We start from the raw sequence: 18,720 nt of genomic DNA on the forward strand, positions 1-18,720 counted from the left end.
CACTGAAACGGGAGGGGAAGGAGCAACAGAGCCAGAAGGAGGAGCTGAGGAAGAAAGCGAAGCCTTCTTACCCGCCGGGGAAGAGGAAGGAGAGGAGCCAGGCTTACGCTTCTGACTTAAAGAGACCGGTGTCCCAGCAACTACGTACCGGGCAACGGATTCCAGTGTCTCAACAGGAGAAGCTGAACGAGAGCACACACGACGGCCGTTAGGAGAGCGATGGACATCCGCCCGCACCGACAGGCGGTGGGGAGAGCCGATAGATGGAGGAAGAGGATGGGAAGGAGGATCGGAGGGGGACGAGGAAGAAGACACAGAAGACACGACAGACCGGGTAGAAGGAAGGGGAACCCCAGACAGAGGACCAGGAGGAGGATCCTTCGGGAGAGAACCCAAAGGAACAGAGGAGGGGGCAGTGGGCGCATCAGGGTCCAAGGCCCGGAAACGGTTGTGAGTCTGAGGAAGGCGGGAAGGACGAGGAGAGGAAGAGCGCAACACGCGAGCATAAGAGATATTAGCATAAGGCGGGAGCCGGCGAACCTGGCGCCTCGCCTCAGGAAAAGATAAACGCTCCCGGTGCTTCAAGTTGAGGACGGCTGCCTCAAGCTTGTAATGGACACACGCACGGGAGAAGGTAGGATGGGCCTCACCGCAGTTGAGGCAACGAGCCTGGGGAGAAGTGCACTCCGACTTAGAGTGACCTTCGCCACCACACAAAGGACAGAGAGAGACAGTCCCGGAGCAGCGGAGGGCACCATGCCCAAACCTCCAGCACTTGTTGCAGAGCCGAGGAGAAGGAATGTACTCCTGGACAGAGCACCTGGCACCAGCAAGAATGACAGAGGGTGGAAGGGTCCTACCATCAAAGGTAATCTTCACAACCCGGAGGGGCTGACGGCGACTACCACGAGGGGGACGAGTAAACGTGTCCACCTGGAGAATAGAATGGCCCTGGGCAGCGAGGATATGTCGAATATCGTCGTGGCAGTCGCGCAGGTCCCGAACACCGGTCGCAACATGGGGCGGGAGCAAAATAGTGCCAACACTGGCATTCAACTGAGCGTTCTTCGAGACCCGAACGGGGGTCTCGCCAAGGCAGGATAAGGCAGCCAAGCGGGAAGCAGCATCCTGAGAAGGAGCAGCAACGACACGTGTACCGAGACGAGTGGGGTTGAAAGTAATGGAGGCATCCACAGAATCAACGAGATGTCGATGGAGGGAGAAATCGTCAGGAGGCGCAGAATCAAGAGGGAGGAGATCAAAATATTTGGCCCACGAAGCGGGACCAAACAAGGCCTGATAGGTAGCAGAACTGGAAGGAATCGAGCGAGGGCGGCCGTGACGAGGACGGCGGAGAGAACCCCCAGAGAGAGAGGAGTTAAAAGGCGCAGTAGTTACAACTAGAGAAGGAGCCGCGCCAGGGGACGAGGTAGTCACCAATGGGGGCTTGGGGCTCGACCCAACCACAGAGGAGGGAGGGAAGCCAGGGGAAGGAGTCAGAGAGGCCAAAAGAGGAGCAAGGTCGGGGCCCAATGCAGCGGAGGCTACAGAGCCCGGTCTTCCAATACGGACCGACTCGGGGGCTTGGTCGCCCACCCCACGAGCCTGAGAAGGTAAACCAGAAGAAGCCGAAACAGGGGTTATCATCTTGACGAAGAGAAGAATTCATTCACGAATGTGCCCCCACACCCACCATGGAGCCACAATTAGAGGCAGGACACCCAACAAGAAGCTATCGCCGATCTTGTCGGGGCCTCCTAGGGGTGCGTCGTGAGTATACGCCCCACAAACGCCACCTTAAGAAACCGACAGTCCGTCGAGATCGGGTTCAGTGACGAAAGGGGGATTGACAATAAAAGGTTCCCCTCGCTCTCGACATCGGGTACTACAGTTCTACGGATGCTTGAGTATGCCTCCTCAAGCACCCGGGCGTCAGAATAGAAGAAGTCCAAGGGAAGAACCAGAACGAGCAAAAGGTCGGCAGGAAACGGCAAGCAGATAGGAGAAGAGGGGGAGAAAAACGAAACAGAAGGAAAAGGAAAGATGCCCAGCAGAATTGGAGAGGACGGCAGCAGGAGCATAAGGCTAGAAAAGGACAGAGGACTGTCCCAAGGAGCATCACACTCCGGCAGCCGCCCACTAAGCCCCCCACACGGCGACAACGAGCTGAGCGGGGAGGGGGTCAGGGATGCAAAATTTGTGTTACACATGCCTATAAATAAAGTGTGTCAAATTTAATGAACACAGATGCTGCAGTACTATATAGATTCCCCAATACTGATTTTCCATAAACCTGCACTGCTGTTATCACACTATTTCTCTGCCTCCCTTCCCTTGCATCACACACATGCACACATACTGTTACTGAAAATGCTGCCTTTTGGCTTTTAGGCAAAGGTTCACTGGAAACCTATCAAAAGTTAAGTTTACAGTGGTTGGTATATGAAAATAAAAAACGCTGTGTTACACACAAGATGGAGTATTACTTATGGCATTACTAACAAAAATAATTATTGAAATTTTGACTTAAAAGCATTACATAATATAAACTTACACTGTAGCTTCAGCAGAGCACTGGCAGTAATAGCATAATATTCTGATAGTTGAAAGCGGAGCATCAGCTGTAAAATTCTATACAAGAGTTCCTCATCTCCGTCCCAGGCTGCCCTCTGCACCATACCATCAAGCTTACGCCATAGCATGTTAACAAGGCCAGGATGTCTTTCTAATAACTCTTCGGAAATCTAGAATAAAGATATAAACTGAACTGAATTCAACAATTTAAATGTCTGGACTAAAAGTACTCAGAGATATAAAATGCAAATTTTATGACATTTAAGTTCAGCAATAATGTTTCATAGAAAAAAACAAATACTGTACTAAGTTTCTACAAGTTAATAAACAATTCCTTGCTTAGTGATTATTTTAGTACTGCAGGTACATCTAGAGCTTAAAGCTCTAGATATACCTGCAGTACTAGAGCTCTGACCATGGATCAGAGTATCAAAACAGCTGGTGAGAGTGTGTGAGGATAGCTGCTGTAGTTAATACTGTGTACGGGCTGCTGGGTGTAGATATCCTCATATGCAGTCATTCTTCCCACTTTCCCATAGTTTATTTCTTCTTTATTTGTCATTATTTTAAATAATGACTAATTTAATGACGAATTTAAATACAGTGGTACAGTACCTCGGTTTACGAATGCCCCTCTACGAATTTTTCGGGTTACATATTTTCTTCGGAAAATTTGAATCTGGTTACGAACTTAACCTTGGGATATGAGTTTGTTGATACGCATATGGACAACCTAGCGCATGGTGGCACGGCGATCATGCCTTGGTTTATCAGTGCCTCCTGCCAAGTGACAATCCCGCCTGAATTCTTTGCAAGGATTTACAGTTTATTTTTTTTATTTTTGGCTATTTGAGCTATATATCTTGCCATGGGTCCCAAGAAAGCAAGTGGTAAAGATCAAGGCTAGAAAACATATGTAAGAATAACCATAGAGGAAAAACAAGAGATCACTCGTAAACATGAAAATGATACATGTGTTGTTGAACTAGCTAGGCAAAACAATAAATCTTAAGGGGAGGAGGAGGAGGCAGTAGAGGATGTCCCTTCCTCATTAAAAAAATGTGTGCAGTATGGGATGAACTGCAACGTTTTGCTGAAAAGAATCACCCAGATAAAGCTGTAGCAGGCTGTTGCATTGATCTTATTAATGACAGTGTGATGTCTCACTACAGACAAGGGTTACAAAGAAGGGAAAAACAATCTTCAATGGAATGTTTTCTAGTGAGAAAATCAAGCAGTGAGCCAGAAGCAGATCCTAGTGGTATGCAGGCAAAACATGCCATAGTGTGCACGCCAGAGAAGTTTTCACTGCCCGATGTTATGACGGAAGGAGACTCCCCTTCCTAACAGTAACACCTCTCCTCCTCCCCCCTCACCCCTCTTCCATACGCCAACAGGAGTCATGAGTAAAGGCAAGTAATAACTTGTACATACTTTTGTAGTGAAGATTTGGGTGAATTAGGTATAAAATTTACTTTGAAGTTAATTTTTTCGGGAGTCAGGAACAGATTAATTCATTTCCCATTATTTCTCATTGGGAAATTTGCCTTGGTTTGCGAATTTTCGGGTTACGAACCGTCTCCAGGAATGGATTAAATTCGTAAACTGAGGTACCCCTGTAATGACGAATTTAAATAATTAATATAATTACTTTAAATATTTTAGACCAAAACGTGCATTGTTTTGGTCTAAATATTTACAGTGTGGTTAAGTACTAGTAGTAGCAATTATTCTCACTACCTGTGTTGAAGTTAATTAACAATATGCACACACTGCCAATTTTCCTTACATAGTTCTTCTTTTTACATTACTAAGCTGTGTATGTCAGCAAAAATGTGTATTTAAAATAAAAATTGCCTTCTTGGGTTTAATTTAAAAATACTATATTACATCCAAGGAAGTCAGCTTAATAAGGCTCTAGGCAGGCTTATTAAAACACTTTCATCCCCAGAGGACGTCCACAATTAACTCTGGATGTGCGAAACGGACGGCCGTGACGTCCAAAATTAAAATATCTGTCAAAACTATTTGTTTTCCGATCATTATGGGACTAGTTTTAAAATATGCGCCTTTAGATTGTGAACCATTTGAGATCAGAATAAACGGCGTAGCATGAAAATTGAGGCGAGAAAACTGAACAGAGTGTACATATTATATTGTAGGAGGGCAGATTGGCGCTCGCTCCTGGGTAACGATCTGGGTAACGCTCGGCGGACTTTTTAAATTCGCTGTGGGTAGCGTGCCTGTTTGTTTATCTTTTATACATATGTTCCTTCAGAAAATTCTATTGCAAACAAAATGATACCAAAATGAACGATGTAACATGAAAATTGATGGGTAACTCTAACGGATAACGCTCGGCCGATTTTTGGGTTTGCTGCGGGTGGCACGCCGGGCTTTTTGACCTTATACGCATATATCCCCTTAGAGAATTCTATTGCAAACAATTTGATATGAAAATGAACGATGTAACACGAAAATTGACATAAGAAAACTGAAAGAGTACAAACAATTTAGTGGTTGCACGCTCACGGGTAATGCTCGGCCGATTTTCGGGTTTGTGGCAAGTGGCATGCAGTTTTTTTTTTTTTTACCTTATATGCCTATATCCCTTTAGAGAATTCTATTGCGAACATTTTGATACCAAAACGAACGATGTAACACGAAAATTGACGTGAGAAAACACATTTTAGTGCGGGTGTTGTTTGTATGCAGATGGGTGCTCACTCACTGGACATGCTTGGCCGGTTTTCGGGTTTGCCGAGTGTGGCACGCCAGGCGTTTTTAACTTTATATGCATATAAGCCTGTAGGGAATTCTATTGTGAACAATTTGATACCAAAATGAACGACGTACAATGAAAATTGAGGTGAGAAAACTGAAAAGAGTATACACATTTGTGTGCAGGTGTTGTGAGTGTGCCAATGGGTGCTTGCTCGCAGGTAACACTTGGCTGTCTTTCAGCTTTGCTGCAGGGTCGGGCATGCTTGGCTTTTGAACCTTGTATGCATATACCCATGTAGGGAATTCTACTGCAAACACATTGATACAAAAATGAACGACATAGCAAGAGAATTGAGGTGAGAAAATTGAAAAGAGAATACACATTTTAGTGCTCTTGTGTGCTCACGGATAACACTGCTGATTTTTGGGTATGCTGCGGGTGGCACGTGGGGCTTTTGGACTTTATATGCATATACCCCTGTAGGGAATTCTATTGCGAACACATTGATACAAAAATGGACGACATAATACGAAAACCAAGGTGAAAGAACAGAAAAGGAGTATACACATTTTAGTCTGGCCGCATGTTGACGTGAAACACCCGACCCCAATTGAGGTAGGCTGGGGCGCACGCACCGGGGGCAGCAAAGTGTAAAGCTTAAGCCATCACCTTAAGCCATCAGTTATTCAAAGAAAAACAAAACTCTATCAGTGTTATATAAAAAGAGAAGCTGCTTACCACTTGATGTCTGTAGTGCGAGCTAGAGAAGCCGACGCTCCACAGGGACAGAGCGGGTCCCAGCTGCCTCGCCTCTACACCCACGTTGTTAACAAACTTGAGAACCTGCAATACATTACTTAATTGCTCACTTATCATAATTTGTTTTTATTTTTATTTGGGGATGGAAGGGTATTTTTTCAGAATGGATGAGAAAATAAATCAAACAAAATACAGTATATAGTTAAAGATATTAAAATGTATAAAAAAAAAAATAAGTTGTATAAAATATATCTTACCTGAATGTTACTTGAAAAATTACAGACACTTAACTTTGGAAATACCGGAGCTACGGAAATAACGACCAGGGTACAGCCCCATATAGGCCGTTAAATCGAGTGGATACTGTACTCTCATGCACAAGAGTTTCATAGGCCATTGCTCCCTGCACCTCTCTGAGGGGGACCATGTTCTGGCTAATAGTCCCTGGTAGACATGACAACTCCATATAATTGAAGCCCCATACTAATATTACCTAAAACCAGTGCAATAGCTCCAGGGAGCCGAAGGGGCTCCCCCACAGAAACCTAGACAGTAGTACTTGCTTTAAACAATCCATTGGTTCCATGTCTATTTTGTTACATGGTAATTTGTTCAATAGATCAACAACTATTTCCAAATCAGTATTTACCCAATTCTTTCCTAAATCTAATAATATGATATTCCCTTACTAAGGATATTTAATCAATCAAATTAATTACCAATTGCTCATGCTCTTCATTGTTGGATCTGAGTACTTGGTAAATGATGAAAGTAGTAGTGTCCCTGATCTTCTTGTGTCCCTGAGGGTGATGCAGGTACAGTTGAAAAAGCTCTTCCAAACTTCCCTCGACATCGCCTTCATAGCACATGGCACTGGGGAGAGTCTTGGTTTATCACAGTGTGTCCTTGAAGACTTGAAAATATGTGGCTGGGAGTTCACATAAAAAGGTAGGATGAACAAGAATGTAAATAAAGGAAAATTGTGTCCAAGATGAAGAAGTTGGAGGGTGAACTATGCTTAATGCAACAGCCAAAATGGAGGCTGTACAAGCTGAAATACACAAGGAAACCTTTTGAGTAACAGTGCAAGAATTAATACCAATCAAAGATCGTATGGGGTCCCGGTAATAGTCGGGTTCGTTCTCGACGCACAACTGAGAATTTTGGGCTTGAATCCCAGACTGGACAGAAATGACTGGACACATTTCCTTTCACCCAATGCACCTGTTGTTCACTTAGCAGTGAACAGGTATTCAAGAGTTAGTCAGCTTGTTGTGGGGTTGCATTCTGGGCAGGGTCAGTAATTCAGCTTTGATGGGGGTGATACCTCAATAAAAGCCAAATGTGTATGAATACACTCTGGCTTCCTGTCCCCGACACAGTGAATTATATTAACCATTTAAAATGTTCATGGCATTTGAAGGGAAGGGGAGGAAAAAAAAAAAAGAGTGAGTGAGTGAGTGAGAGAGAGAATTGCGTGCGTGTGTGTGATAACCTAAGTGTAGTTACAGGATGAGAGCTACGCTCATGGTGTCCCGTCTTCCCAGCACTCTTTGTCATATAATGCATTGAAATTAGTGACGGTTTTGGCCTCCACCACCTTCTCACCTAACTTGTTCCAACCGTCTACCACTCTGTTTACAAAAGTGAGTGAGTGAGTGAGTGAGTGAGTGTGAGAGTGAGTGTGAGAGTGAGTGTGAGAGTGAGTGTGAGTGTGAGAGTGAGTGTGAGAGTGAGTGTGAGAGTGAGTGTGAGTGTGAGAGTGAGTGTGAGAGTGAGTGTGAGAGTGAGTGTGAGAGTGAGTGTGAGAGTGAGTGTGAGAGTGAGTGTGAGTGTGAGAGTGAGTGTGAGAGTGAGTGTGAGTGAGAGTGAGTGAGAGTGAGTGAGAGTGAGTGAGTGTTTGTTTTTAACAACAGTTCTATGAAACAAGATACTTACACAAATATATATTTATAATAACTGCAACCTTAACCTTTGACCTAGAAAGTGTAATTAGTGCAGTGTTGTAGAAGGTAATAGAGTACAGTGTGGTGTAAGCTAGGTGGTACATTGCAACATTAACATTTACTGTACTGGTAAATGACAGTGAACATAATCATTTTAACCTGCACTCTTAGCTTAGCAACAACATTCTAAATGATGTAGAATAACAGTCTAGCATATTTTACAGATTTCAGACAAATTTTAGTCAGAATGCCACCATGGATAAAATAAAGGATTTTTGTAATTACAGTACAGTACTATGTTTTTACTTACCTTGCAAGATAATACTTGAAGCCCAAGTGCAGGACATATTCTTCAGGATAACTCTTCCTAGTAAACTCCTGCAGCTTGTGAATGACACCCACTTGGCTGGATTTGCTGGCCCAAGCACATAATTTGTGTAGCACGGCAAAGGGTGGCTGAATATTCCGTCTGATACACAGTACAACAATTTTAGCATTTAAAAAAAAACAGCATTGAATGTAATGAAACGCTATTTTCTGGGCGAGTCCCTGGGGCTTCCCGGAGCTATCCAGGCTGAATGGGTATGTTTAACTTTCTGGCATCAGTCAATGCATGGAGTTCTTGCCTACCAGGGACCACGAACCAGAACCTGGCCCCCCCTCTAAGAGAGGCACAAGGAGCAATGGCCTATAGAGACCCCCCCCCTTCCCCCCTGTGGATGGGAGCATTCTATGTCTGCCATCAACCCAGGATAGGCACCCAGAAAGGTAGGTGCCCCAAAACAAACCCCTATTCTGGTAAAATTATTGCGACCTAAGACTAAACAAGTAGACAGAACTCTCCAAACGAAAATTAGCAAATGAGCACGACGTCATCATGTCGCCACGCTGCTGTCTGCGCAACCTCCCCGCCTCCCTGGGAGGGGAAAGGGGGAGCTTCAAACCCCCCGCTGGCAATCCAGCCTATAGTTCTTAGGCTGACGTCAAAAAAACGTAAAAAACCTGTAGACTGGAGGGAGGGAGGGATGCTGGGGAGCCTCCCGGGACTCACCCAGAAAATAGAGTTTAATTACATTCAACGCTGGTTTCTGGGGGGGGGCCCCGACGGCTCCCCGGAGCTAACTACCCAAAGATAAGGAAGAAACAGGGACTTTACCCGGGAGGCAGTCCTCACTCCTCAACGCGAAGTCGAGACAAACTGCCGCAACTGCCGACCCAATGTAATGCAGGACCTGCCAGGCCCAGGGACATTCACTGGGTAGCGAGCAAGCAGAACCCTGTTCAACCTCCAAAAACCCCGGGCCCGAATGTCAACCCAAGACATGTTACCAAAGACGGGCAGCAAACTTACGAACGTCATGGGCCTGGGGATAGACCGCATAACAGGCTAGCTAGACTTAATAACCCTGCAGACGACCTGAGAAACCCACACCCGGGAACAGGGTAGAAGGGAAACCGGGTCAACCCAAAGCGCATCCCTGGCCACCGAGGCCGTGGCGTGCAAATTACGGTGGAGAGCCGCAATTGAACAAAACACATGATGCACCCCCGGCCCTGACCAACCAAGCATCAACGACCCAAGGACCCCTTTGGAACGCAGTCGTGTCATTCTTGGCCAGAAAAGGAGGAGACGGCGTAACCGAACAAACCTATCACCAGGACCGAAGGAGCAGAAACCCTGCGCCGGAGGAGAGCATGAAGCTCCCTAACCTGACCCCCAGAGGTCAATGTCAACAGGAAAAAAAAGAGCCTTGGAGAAACAATCCCGAACCGAAGGGACCACAACAAATCGAGGAGAAGAGAGAAAAGAGAGCACCCAGTCCAAAGACTAGGATGGCTCAGGAGGAGCCTGAGCAGACCAGAGGTGAAACAACGCACGAGACAGCTTGCAGAACGAGGGCAGAAGTGACATCAACGCCGAAAGCAAGCTGAAGCAGCACCGTATGATACGAGGCAACAGTATTCGGCATAAGATGACAGTCTGGAACAACCAACCCTATCAGAGACCAAAGAGAACCTACGCAGAGATAGGAAAAAACGAAAGGACCGCAGGAAACTTCATAGTGCCACCAAGACGAAGTCCGCAGGTGGGAGATCAACAACGAAGCCACCTGTGCACCTTACAAGTGATGATAAACCCGAGTCAAAAACTCCAGACGTGAAAACTTGAGTAAGACTAACCAGCCTCGTACCGAACTGGACTGATCTACTGAAAGAGGCAGAGCCACAAAAAGACCCTCGGGTTTGGACACCGAGCAAACAGCGCCTGAAACCAGGGCTGGGCCGGTCACCCAAGGGGCCAGAAGGACAACTCTTCCCTGGTAAGTCTCCAAGGAAGCCAGGACCTGAAGCAACAGCTGAACCGGGGGGAAAAGGTACAGGTAACCCCACCTCGCCAGTCCAGCCAAAAGGCATCGACCCGGATAGCCTCGCAGTCAGGGAAGGGCGCCACATATACCAGAAGATGCTTCAACCACGCCGACACAAAGAGATCCACTTCCGGAATTCCAAACATCTGGCACAGCCAACTGAAGGAGTCAGCGTCGACCGTCATTCCATGGAAAGGGGAAGGAAATGAGACAGGCCGTCCGCCAGGATGTTGGACACTCCCGGACATGAACCGCCAGGAGAGCTAAACCCCGAGAATTCAGCAGACAAGTCATCCGAAGCGACCAGCCCCAAAGAGCCAAGGACCGCATTGAACCCCCTCAGTTTCAGGCAATGAACCACCGGAAACAGTCTGAATGGAGCCGGATCATCGATCCACAAGCGACTCAACCCTCTGGGCCACATCCACACTGCCGCAAACTCCCTGACCGCGCCAGATTCAACCCAAAGGGAAGACAACGAAACGAAAGCGGTAGCCTTGACGCCTCACAACAAACCGAGCCAGTCCTTGAACCTTGGATGAATTGGGACGTGCCAATACGCGTCTGAGATCCAGGGACACCATCCAAGCGCTCGGCTCCAACAGAAAGACGGACCTGGGACAGAGTAGTCATCCAGAAGGAGTGGACAATAAACCCACGGGTTCAGATGGGAAAATTCCAGAATGAACAGGAGGTTGCGCAGTCCCGTGTCGGGGACCAGGACACCCACCTGAGGGACGACGTCGTTTCGGACCATGCCCAAGCGAACCCACTCCGAGATGACCTGACAGAGCGCAGGAGAAGAGGCCTGCCCCATCAGCACCCGAACCCCCCCCCCCCCCCCCCCCCCCCCCCCCCCCCCCCGAGGGAGGAGGGGCCCTACCCCACCACCGCCACCACAGGTCTGCATGAAACGACCCGAAAAGCCCACAACTTGTGAGACCAGGTGCGAGCAAAGAGAGCGAGCTTTTCTCCCCCCCCCCCCCCCCCATCGCCCCGTCAATGGAACGAACCGCAAAAAGGCCGACGCACCTTCCGAGCACCTAAGCGGCGTATTAGGGCGGTCCCCGCGCCGACCAGAAAAAGACGGAACCGAGGCTGTCGCCTGCCCCGAATCTGGCACCACTGGCCTACCACGAGGAACGGAACCCCGAGCCCTGGCACGACCCTTCCGAGAGGACCCCCACAAGCCCCCTCCCCAGGAGCACTAACAAGTCAGACAGGTCTACAACTACTGAAGCCGCCTGCAGGTACTGCACCATCACAGACCTCCCTAAACAGCAAGGACAAAAAGGCAAAGACAAGCGAAGAGAAACATAGAACTGCGAACCGCATCACGCAGGAATGATGCAAAGAGCTTCAACAAAGCAGACGACGCCTACACCACAGAGGGCAGCGCACTAGACTCGGCAGTTGGCCCCAAGCACTCCCACATCCAACTCAAGCCAATCCGAGAACAGCTCAGGGAGGCAAAAGAAATGCAGGGCCGAAGCAAGCAGGCCAAGAGTACGCAAATGCTCCGCAACCAAGGCTGACGAAAGGGAGGGAAGCTGCACGTGAAGTGGCACAACACCAACATCCGCGGAATGGCAGGGGGGAACAAACAAGCATTGAGGTGCTCGAAGTCGCCCCCTCAGGAAAACCTAAAACGCCGTCTGAATCTCTCGCCAGTCAAGCACGTGGGGACCGACAGAATGTGTGCCAAGCCTCAAACGAAAAGAGAGGACAATCTGCCAACCAGGACGACTCCGGAACTTCATAACGAACCCAGTATGGACAAGATGAACCGTACATGAAAGAACGCGGATCCATCACGAAAGCATAATCCGGGTCGCGAAAAGCCAAAAACCTCCAGAATGAATAGGGGTTTGTTTTGGGGGCGCCTACCTTTCCGGGTGCCTATCCAAGTCGATGGCAGACATAGAATGCTCCCAACCACAGGGGGTCAACACAGGCCATTGCTCCTCGTGCCTCTCTAGAGGAGGCCAAGTTCTGGCTCGTGGTCATCGGTAGGCATGAACTTCACGCATTGACTGATGCCAGAAAGCATCAGTCAATGCGTTAAGAAAGTTATACATATCCATTCAGCCTGGATATCTCCGGGAAGCCAACGGGGCTTCCCCCAGAAAACTAAATATTGTAATACAGTATAGTTATATAATTCTCAAAGTACCGTAATATATGATAATTTTTAAAGTAATCATTTAATTAAAAAAATGAATTTCCAAGCTCTTAATCTGATAAACAAATTGCAATCATATTTGGTCTTTTGAAATTTCTCTAATTTCAGACATTTCTAAATATATAATACATCTGTAAAGATGTAAAGACATTTTTGGCCCCATTTGGAGTAATTTACCCATTCTCTGATCCCTACTCTAGATGCTTTTTCTCCTTCAGTAACTTTGTGGGCTGTTAGCCATATTGCAAATTTGTGATATCACATACAGAGGTGGCCAGGAAAAATGAAATTGACAAAATTTGTACTTCAGCTCAATATTCAACCCATGACCACTGTTGTGAACCAACTTGGAAGCATTTTATTGTTAATTTAATTACACATTATTCTTACCTGACATAATAATTGACGTCTTCTAGTTCTTTTATTTGACGAGCAGAATTAACAAGATCACATAGCAGAGATAAGTGCTTGCAGGGAAGTGTTCTTGGTTGATGCGCTGGGTTAGTTGCTTCTTGTTTGTCTTCTGATCTTGTTAAGTTTTTGTTCAATGCTGAAAGATGTAAATCGGCTGTTGTATCTTCTATGTTTGATGGTATTATTACCGATTTGTTCATTTTGTCAAAAGGCTTGGTTCTTTAGTTCTAAATAGGAAATTTGATTCTATTTGCATACTAATTTTCTCTATTTCTATTTTTTCTGTAAAAAATTTGGCGACTTCATATATTTATTGCCAGAATTAGTACATTGATCACTCTCAATTATTGTGTTCATTCGTGTATTTGTTAATGGTAGAAAGTGGATCATTAGTCAAGATTTTTTATTTTTTATTATATGCTTATTTTGATATTTGTGGCACCCTCTTTTCCTCCTACCCTCAGTTTTCAAAAATGTATTTGAACCTGGTATACAATATAATCTAAATTTCTTTCTTTCTTGAGTTGACTTGCTTCTTCATATTTAGAAACTGGCTTGCCATTGTGTACATTAGCAATGAATGAAATTGTTTCAGCAAAGTGCTTTGGGTATAATGTAAACCCACGGAGAGCTGCTGCACAGCAAGTGCAGCTTTGACCCCACCAGTGCACCAAGAGGTGTGTACTTGATAAAGTAATCTGCTGCATCCCTGAAAATGTACAAAATAAAGTAAGAATATTAATGATATTTAAATATCCTATGTAATTTATAAAAAAGTTATGCAATATAAAATAAAACTAACACGAATATTGTAAAATAAATCGTACATGTTCCATGGCTTAACGAGTTTTTATTTTTATTTTTTTGATAGCTGGAGAGTGGGGAGGCTGGCATTCATCACTCATTGCTGAGTTATCGAGTGGGGGAAGCATCTAGCAAGTTCTCCTTTTGTGGTCAAATGATTGTACTGGGTATTGGAGTACATATCAATTGAGGAAGTCCCCACTTACAACAGGAATGCATTTCTAATTTCCAATTGCACGTCAATCGGTCAGAACTCGAGAAAACTTTTTCCCATAGGTGCAGTCCAAATTAATGGTTTTGGATTCTTGGATAATTTGGGCATAGAAATTACTAGTGCCTTACTGCCCATTATCAACAAAGTTTTGATGCAAACCAGGGGTTCATGACACTTATTTACACCAATAACACAAATATTTTATTGATTTTCAGCATTATACATTAGTGAATTTTTAATAAAATCTCATTACAGGTAAGTTTAGGCAAGTGTAGGTGTCATTGTAACGATATGTAATAAATAAAGCTGTTGGGTACAATTATGAGAGCATGTACAGAGTACCCTACTAGAAACTGTTATGACTTAGGACTGCTGCCATCATCTGTCTTGACAGGAATGATGTCAGTCCACTGTCACCTGACAGACCCTACACCACGCTCCCATGCTCGTGGTCTATCCCTTGTGACTGGCCCTCTTTATATGTCACTTATGTAATGGGCACTTTCCCTATTGGACAATCTGGGCATATATTAGCAATGATATATGCCTAGATTGCAGTACCAACCCACAAATATCAATATTCGAGGTGTGTTGTATTAATATGCTTCAGTGGCATTTTTAACTGATTTCGAGATGCAATATCTGGCTCTGGCTGCCAGATGCCCATGCTTGGTTTCTGTGGCACTGGTGTTTGGAGACTATTTACTATCCATGATGCATCTCTTTAGGTGAATATCAATTTGCAAATTTCCTATTTAGGGGACTACATTCACCTGAATATAAAAATACAAGTTAAATATTGATAACACCTGATGTCTAATACCATTATAAATTTATTTTTTGTAGCTATTTTTTTAAATTTGCATGTCTTTAATGCTTCAATGTTACTGGAGGTATTTGAAAATTTGCTAAAATGTTTGGGTTCATGCAGATGCTATGAATTTTATCATATGCAAGTGGTTGGTCACTTGCAAGTGTCCGGATACAGGCAATCATATCCCAAGTGGCCGACGGCTGGTAACTTTACCTTAGGTTATCTTGAGGTTATCTTGAGATGATTTCGGGGCTTTTTAGTGTCCCCGCGGCCCGGTCCTCGACCAGGCCTCCACCCCCAGGAACCAGCCCATGACAGCTGACTAACACCCAGGTACCTATTTTACTGCTAGGTAACAGGGGCATAGGGTGAAAGAAACTCTGCCCAATGTTTCTCGCCAGCGCCTGGGATCGAACCCAGGATCACAAGTCCAGCGTGCTGTCTGCTCGGCCGACCAGCTCCCTACATACCTTACCCCAAAAAGGAATATTTTTTACCCTACTTTAGTACACAGTACTTTACACTTTCACAACTCAATAGGCAACTCATCACATGAAAATTACTCGCCTATTTAGCGTGTTTCTCTACTCACATTTTGGTTTATTTCATTTGGCTATTTATCTAATTCTGCCTATTTCCTTACATACCCATTTGGTCCAACTGACTACATGCTTGTTTGGTCCACTTAATTCACTTCTCACCTATTTGGTGTGCTTTACAACTAGCACATGTACTGTGTTCCACTACTCTCTTACTTTGCTCATTCAGCTTTCACTATTTTTATTGATACCTGGTTGATGGGGTTCTGGGAGTTCTTCTACTCCTCAAGTCCGGCCCGAGGTCAGACTTGACTTGTGAGAGTTTGATTCACCAGGCTGTTGCTTGGAGCGGCCCGCAGGCCCACATACCCACCACAGCCCGGTTGGTCCGGCACTCCTTGAAGGAAACACTCTAGTTTCCTCTTGAAGATGTCCACGGTTGTTCCTGTAATATTTATGATGCTCACTGGTAGGATGTTGAACAACTATGGACCTCTGATATTCATACAGTGTTCTCTGATTGTGCCCATGGCACCTCTGCTCTTCACTGGTTCTATTCTGCATTTTCTTCCATGTCATTACTCCAGTACGTTGTTATTTCACTGTGCAGATTTGGGACCTGTCCCTCCAGTATTTTCAATGTGTATATTGGACCTGTCCCTCCAGTATTTTCAATGTGTATATTATTTGGTATCTCTCTCATCTCCTTTCTAGTGAGTACATTTGGAGAGCTTTGAGACGATCCCAATACTGTACTTTAGGTGCTTTATCTCGTCTATGCGTGCCGTATATGCTCTCTGTATTCCCTCAATTTCAGCAATCTCTCCTGCTTTGAAGGGGGAAGTGAGTACTGAGCAGTACTCAAGACGGGACAACACAAGTGATTTGAAGAGTACAACCATTGTGATGGGTTGATATTACTCATTGGTTTTTGTCTATTTTACTACTTGGTCATTTAGTTTCCTTTATTTAATCACCCATTTAGTCAATTTCACTGAATTTTACGGCTATATTATCAGTCTTAACACAGATCGATTTGTTACTAGATTGTAACATTAAGGCCTGTACAACATTTGGTATTAATTATCCTTAACTTTTATGTATGTCTACATTTCTCAAAATTCATCATACAATATAATATGTGTCTCCGTTAGATTTGGCTAGGCATACACTAGGCTGTGTTAGGTAATAAAATTAATATTTAAATTACAAAGTAGCAAGGCCTATCAGATCAAAGTGGCCCATTTTTTAATTCTCTCCTATTATATTATTATATATACATAACTGAACAAGCCGTTCAGGCTTGTTCGCATACATATATAATATACTGTATATATATATATATTATATTATATATATATTACTATATAGCCACTCTTATAGACCCATATTGTTAGGTTGGGTTATTTTCTGTTTGGTGCGAGTGTGAATAGTTCCAATATGACCCGAAAGAGCCAAGTAACCTGTATCCTTCACTAACCTGTGTGAACTGTTGGGAATATTGGTGTAGTTGTTTTCACTGAAGCTGTGGCTTCAGGAGGCGTCCAGAGCAGCTTGTCTCAAGCCTCTGAGACCTTCCATGTAACCGCTGTACCTTACAGGTACTACATCTGAAATCAATCGTGTACGAAAGAGATGTTAGTGAACAGGTGTAGAGTAGTGAGCACCTGCTCCTGCGTCGGCCCCAGCCTGGTCTACACCCCCTCCTTCAGGTCTCCCTTCTCCGGGAAGATAATGACGAAGACGACGACAACCACTACGTCAGGGACCATCACGCGTGCTCCTTCCAATGGGCTCCTCCTGGTCAACTGGAGCTGGGTGACAAGCAGCCTTGCGGGCTGAGGGCACCATGGGCACCGTGGGCTGTGCCCCTCACACAGTGCCAGCCTGGCAGCGCTGGTCCTACTGCCAGGTCTCTTGGGCATTACAATCCTTAACAGAACAAAACAAATACATACGTGCAGTTTAGATGCAAGTCCTTACTCGACGGTGACTTTTTGTAAGCATATAATACGGTTAGCATATTAAGTTATTTCGTGCTTATTTCGCAAATAGCAATTATTACAGGCATCCACCGCACTTTATTTTATGTATTTTTTTTCTTATTACGAAACTGGATGCAGACAGGTTTTATCCCAATTGCATGAGTATAATTACTTTTTCTTCTTGATAGTAGGTGCAGTGTGCATGAAGGGTTTGTCCTCCCGATGACTGCACCAGTACAGGTGTTGGGAGAGGCGTTAATGTTGAGATGATCGGAGTTCCAAAGGTGCTTGTTGCGTTGTGCTGTAGATAGAGGAGTGACGACTACAACAGAGGTGTATGTTAGCGGGAGACTTGCCGCACCGTAGGGCGGTGTGTTGTGTTTATGGCGTCAGCTGATCCATGGTGGTGCGGCGAGGCGGTTGTTTTCCGTGTTCAGCTGTTGGTGGCGCCAGGTATAAATGTGGCGCGGGTCAGATGTGACCCAATTTGTTGGTCGACTGGAGATATTTAGCCAGTGCTTTGACTATTTGGTATTTTTCTTGTAACGAGTGATCACCACCTCCTAATATGTGCTCGATAGTAAAGGGTATTTTTAGTGAGATAAGTTTAGTTTAGTTCATTTATTATGCACCCCATACCCATCTTGTGGGCGGTAGTGGAAAGGGTTACAGAGGCACATAGTGGGCTCAGGGACTGAACCCCACAATTCATTTAGTTAGTGAGATAAATACTTGTTATTTATTTATTTATTTATTTATTTATTTATTTATTTATATACAAGAAGGTACATTGGGTTTGTGAGAATACATAGCATAGTATTTACAATCTTGTAAAGCCACTAGTACGCGCAGCGTTTCGGGCAGGCTTAAATTACTTGTTTATAATTTACTCTGGCACTATGATGTCGGAAGCAGTGAAGGAGATAGTGTTAGATTGGTTCAGGCACCTGACAGTGGATGCAGAGTTCGTTGATGTCTGTTCTGTACTTAGAGCTGTGTGCTGCCAGTTTGGTGTTGTCCCAGCCTTAATCTGATCATCGTTCAATTTCTCTGCTTTTATATCCGACATGTTTCCAAGTTTCCCATTTCTTTTTAATGGACCCATAGTTATCTTGAGATGATTTCGGGGCTTTAGTGTCCCCGCGGCCCGGTCCTCGACTAGGCCTCCACCCCCAGGAAGCAGCCCGTGACAGCTGACTAACACCCAGGTACCTATTTTACTGCTAGGTAACAGGGGCATAGGGTGAAAGAAACTCTGCCCATTGTTTCTCGCCGGCGCCCGGGATCGAACCCGGGACCACAGGATCACAAGTCCAGTGTGCTGTCTGCTCGGCCGACCGGCTAGTGCAAAGGTGAGCATGACGTTTTCCATTTCGTCGCAAAATTTTGAGTGAT

The 18,720-nt window shown here is 45.1% G+C and overlaps 1 protein-coding gene and 1 long non-coding RNA gene across 2 annotated transcripts; both read right to left on the reverse strand.

The window, feature by feature from the left end:
- Positions 1-2,495: 2,495 nt before the first annotated feature.
- On the reverse strand, positions 2,496-13,206 carry LOC138362986 (uncharacterized). The gene is made up of 5 exons (XM_069321565.1): positions 12,946-13,206; positions 8,315-8,473; positions 6,778-6,931; positions 6,038-6,142; positions 2,496-2,744 (listed from the first exon to the last, which is right to left on the reverse strand). The coding sequence occupies exons 1-5, from the start codon at positions 13,167-13,169 to the stop codon at positions 2,511-2,513; spliced, it is 876 nt and encodes a 291-aa protein (XP_069177666.1). The 5' UTR covers positions 13,170-13,206; the 3' UTR covers positions 2,496-2,510.
- Positions 13,207-13,399: 193 nt separating this feature from the next.
- Positions 13,400-17,822, reverse strand: LOC138362987 (uncharacterized). Its single transcript, XR_011227965.1, has 3 exons — positions 17,498-17,822; positions 16,821-17,272; positions 13,400-13,678 (listed from the first exon to the last, which is right to left on the reverse strand). It is a non-coding gene; the product is annotated as an uncharacterized lncRNA (long non-coding RNA).
- Between the last annotated feature and the right edge of the window lie 898 nt (positions 17,823-18,720).

The sequence above is a fragment of the Procambarus clarkii genome, chromosome 10 (assembly GCF_040958095.1).
Source record: "Procambarus clarkii isolate CNS0578487 chromosome 10, FALCON_Pclarkii_2.0, whole genome shotgun sequence".
NCBI classification, from domain to species: Eukaryota; Metazoa; Arthropoda; class Malacostraca; order Decapoda; family Cambaridae; genus Procambarus; species Procambarus clarkii.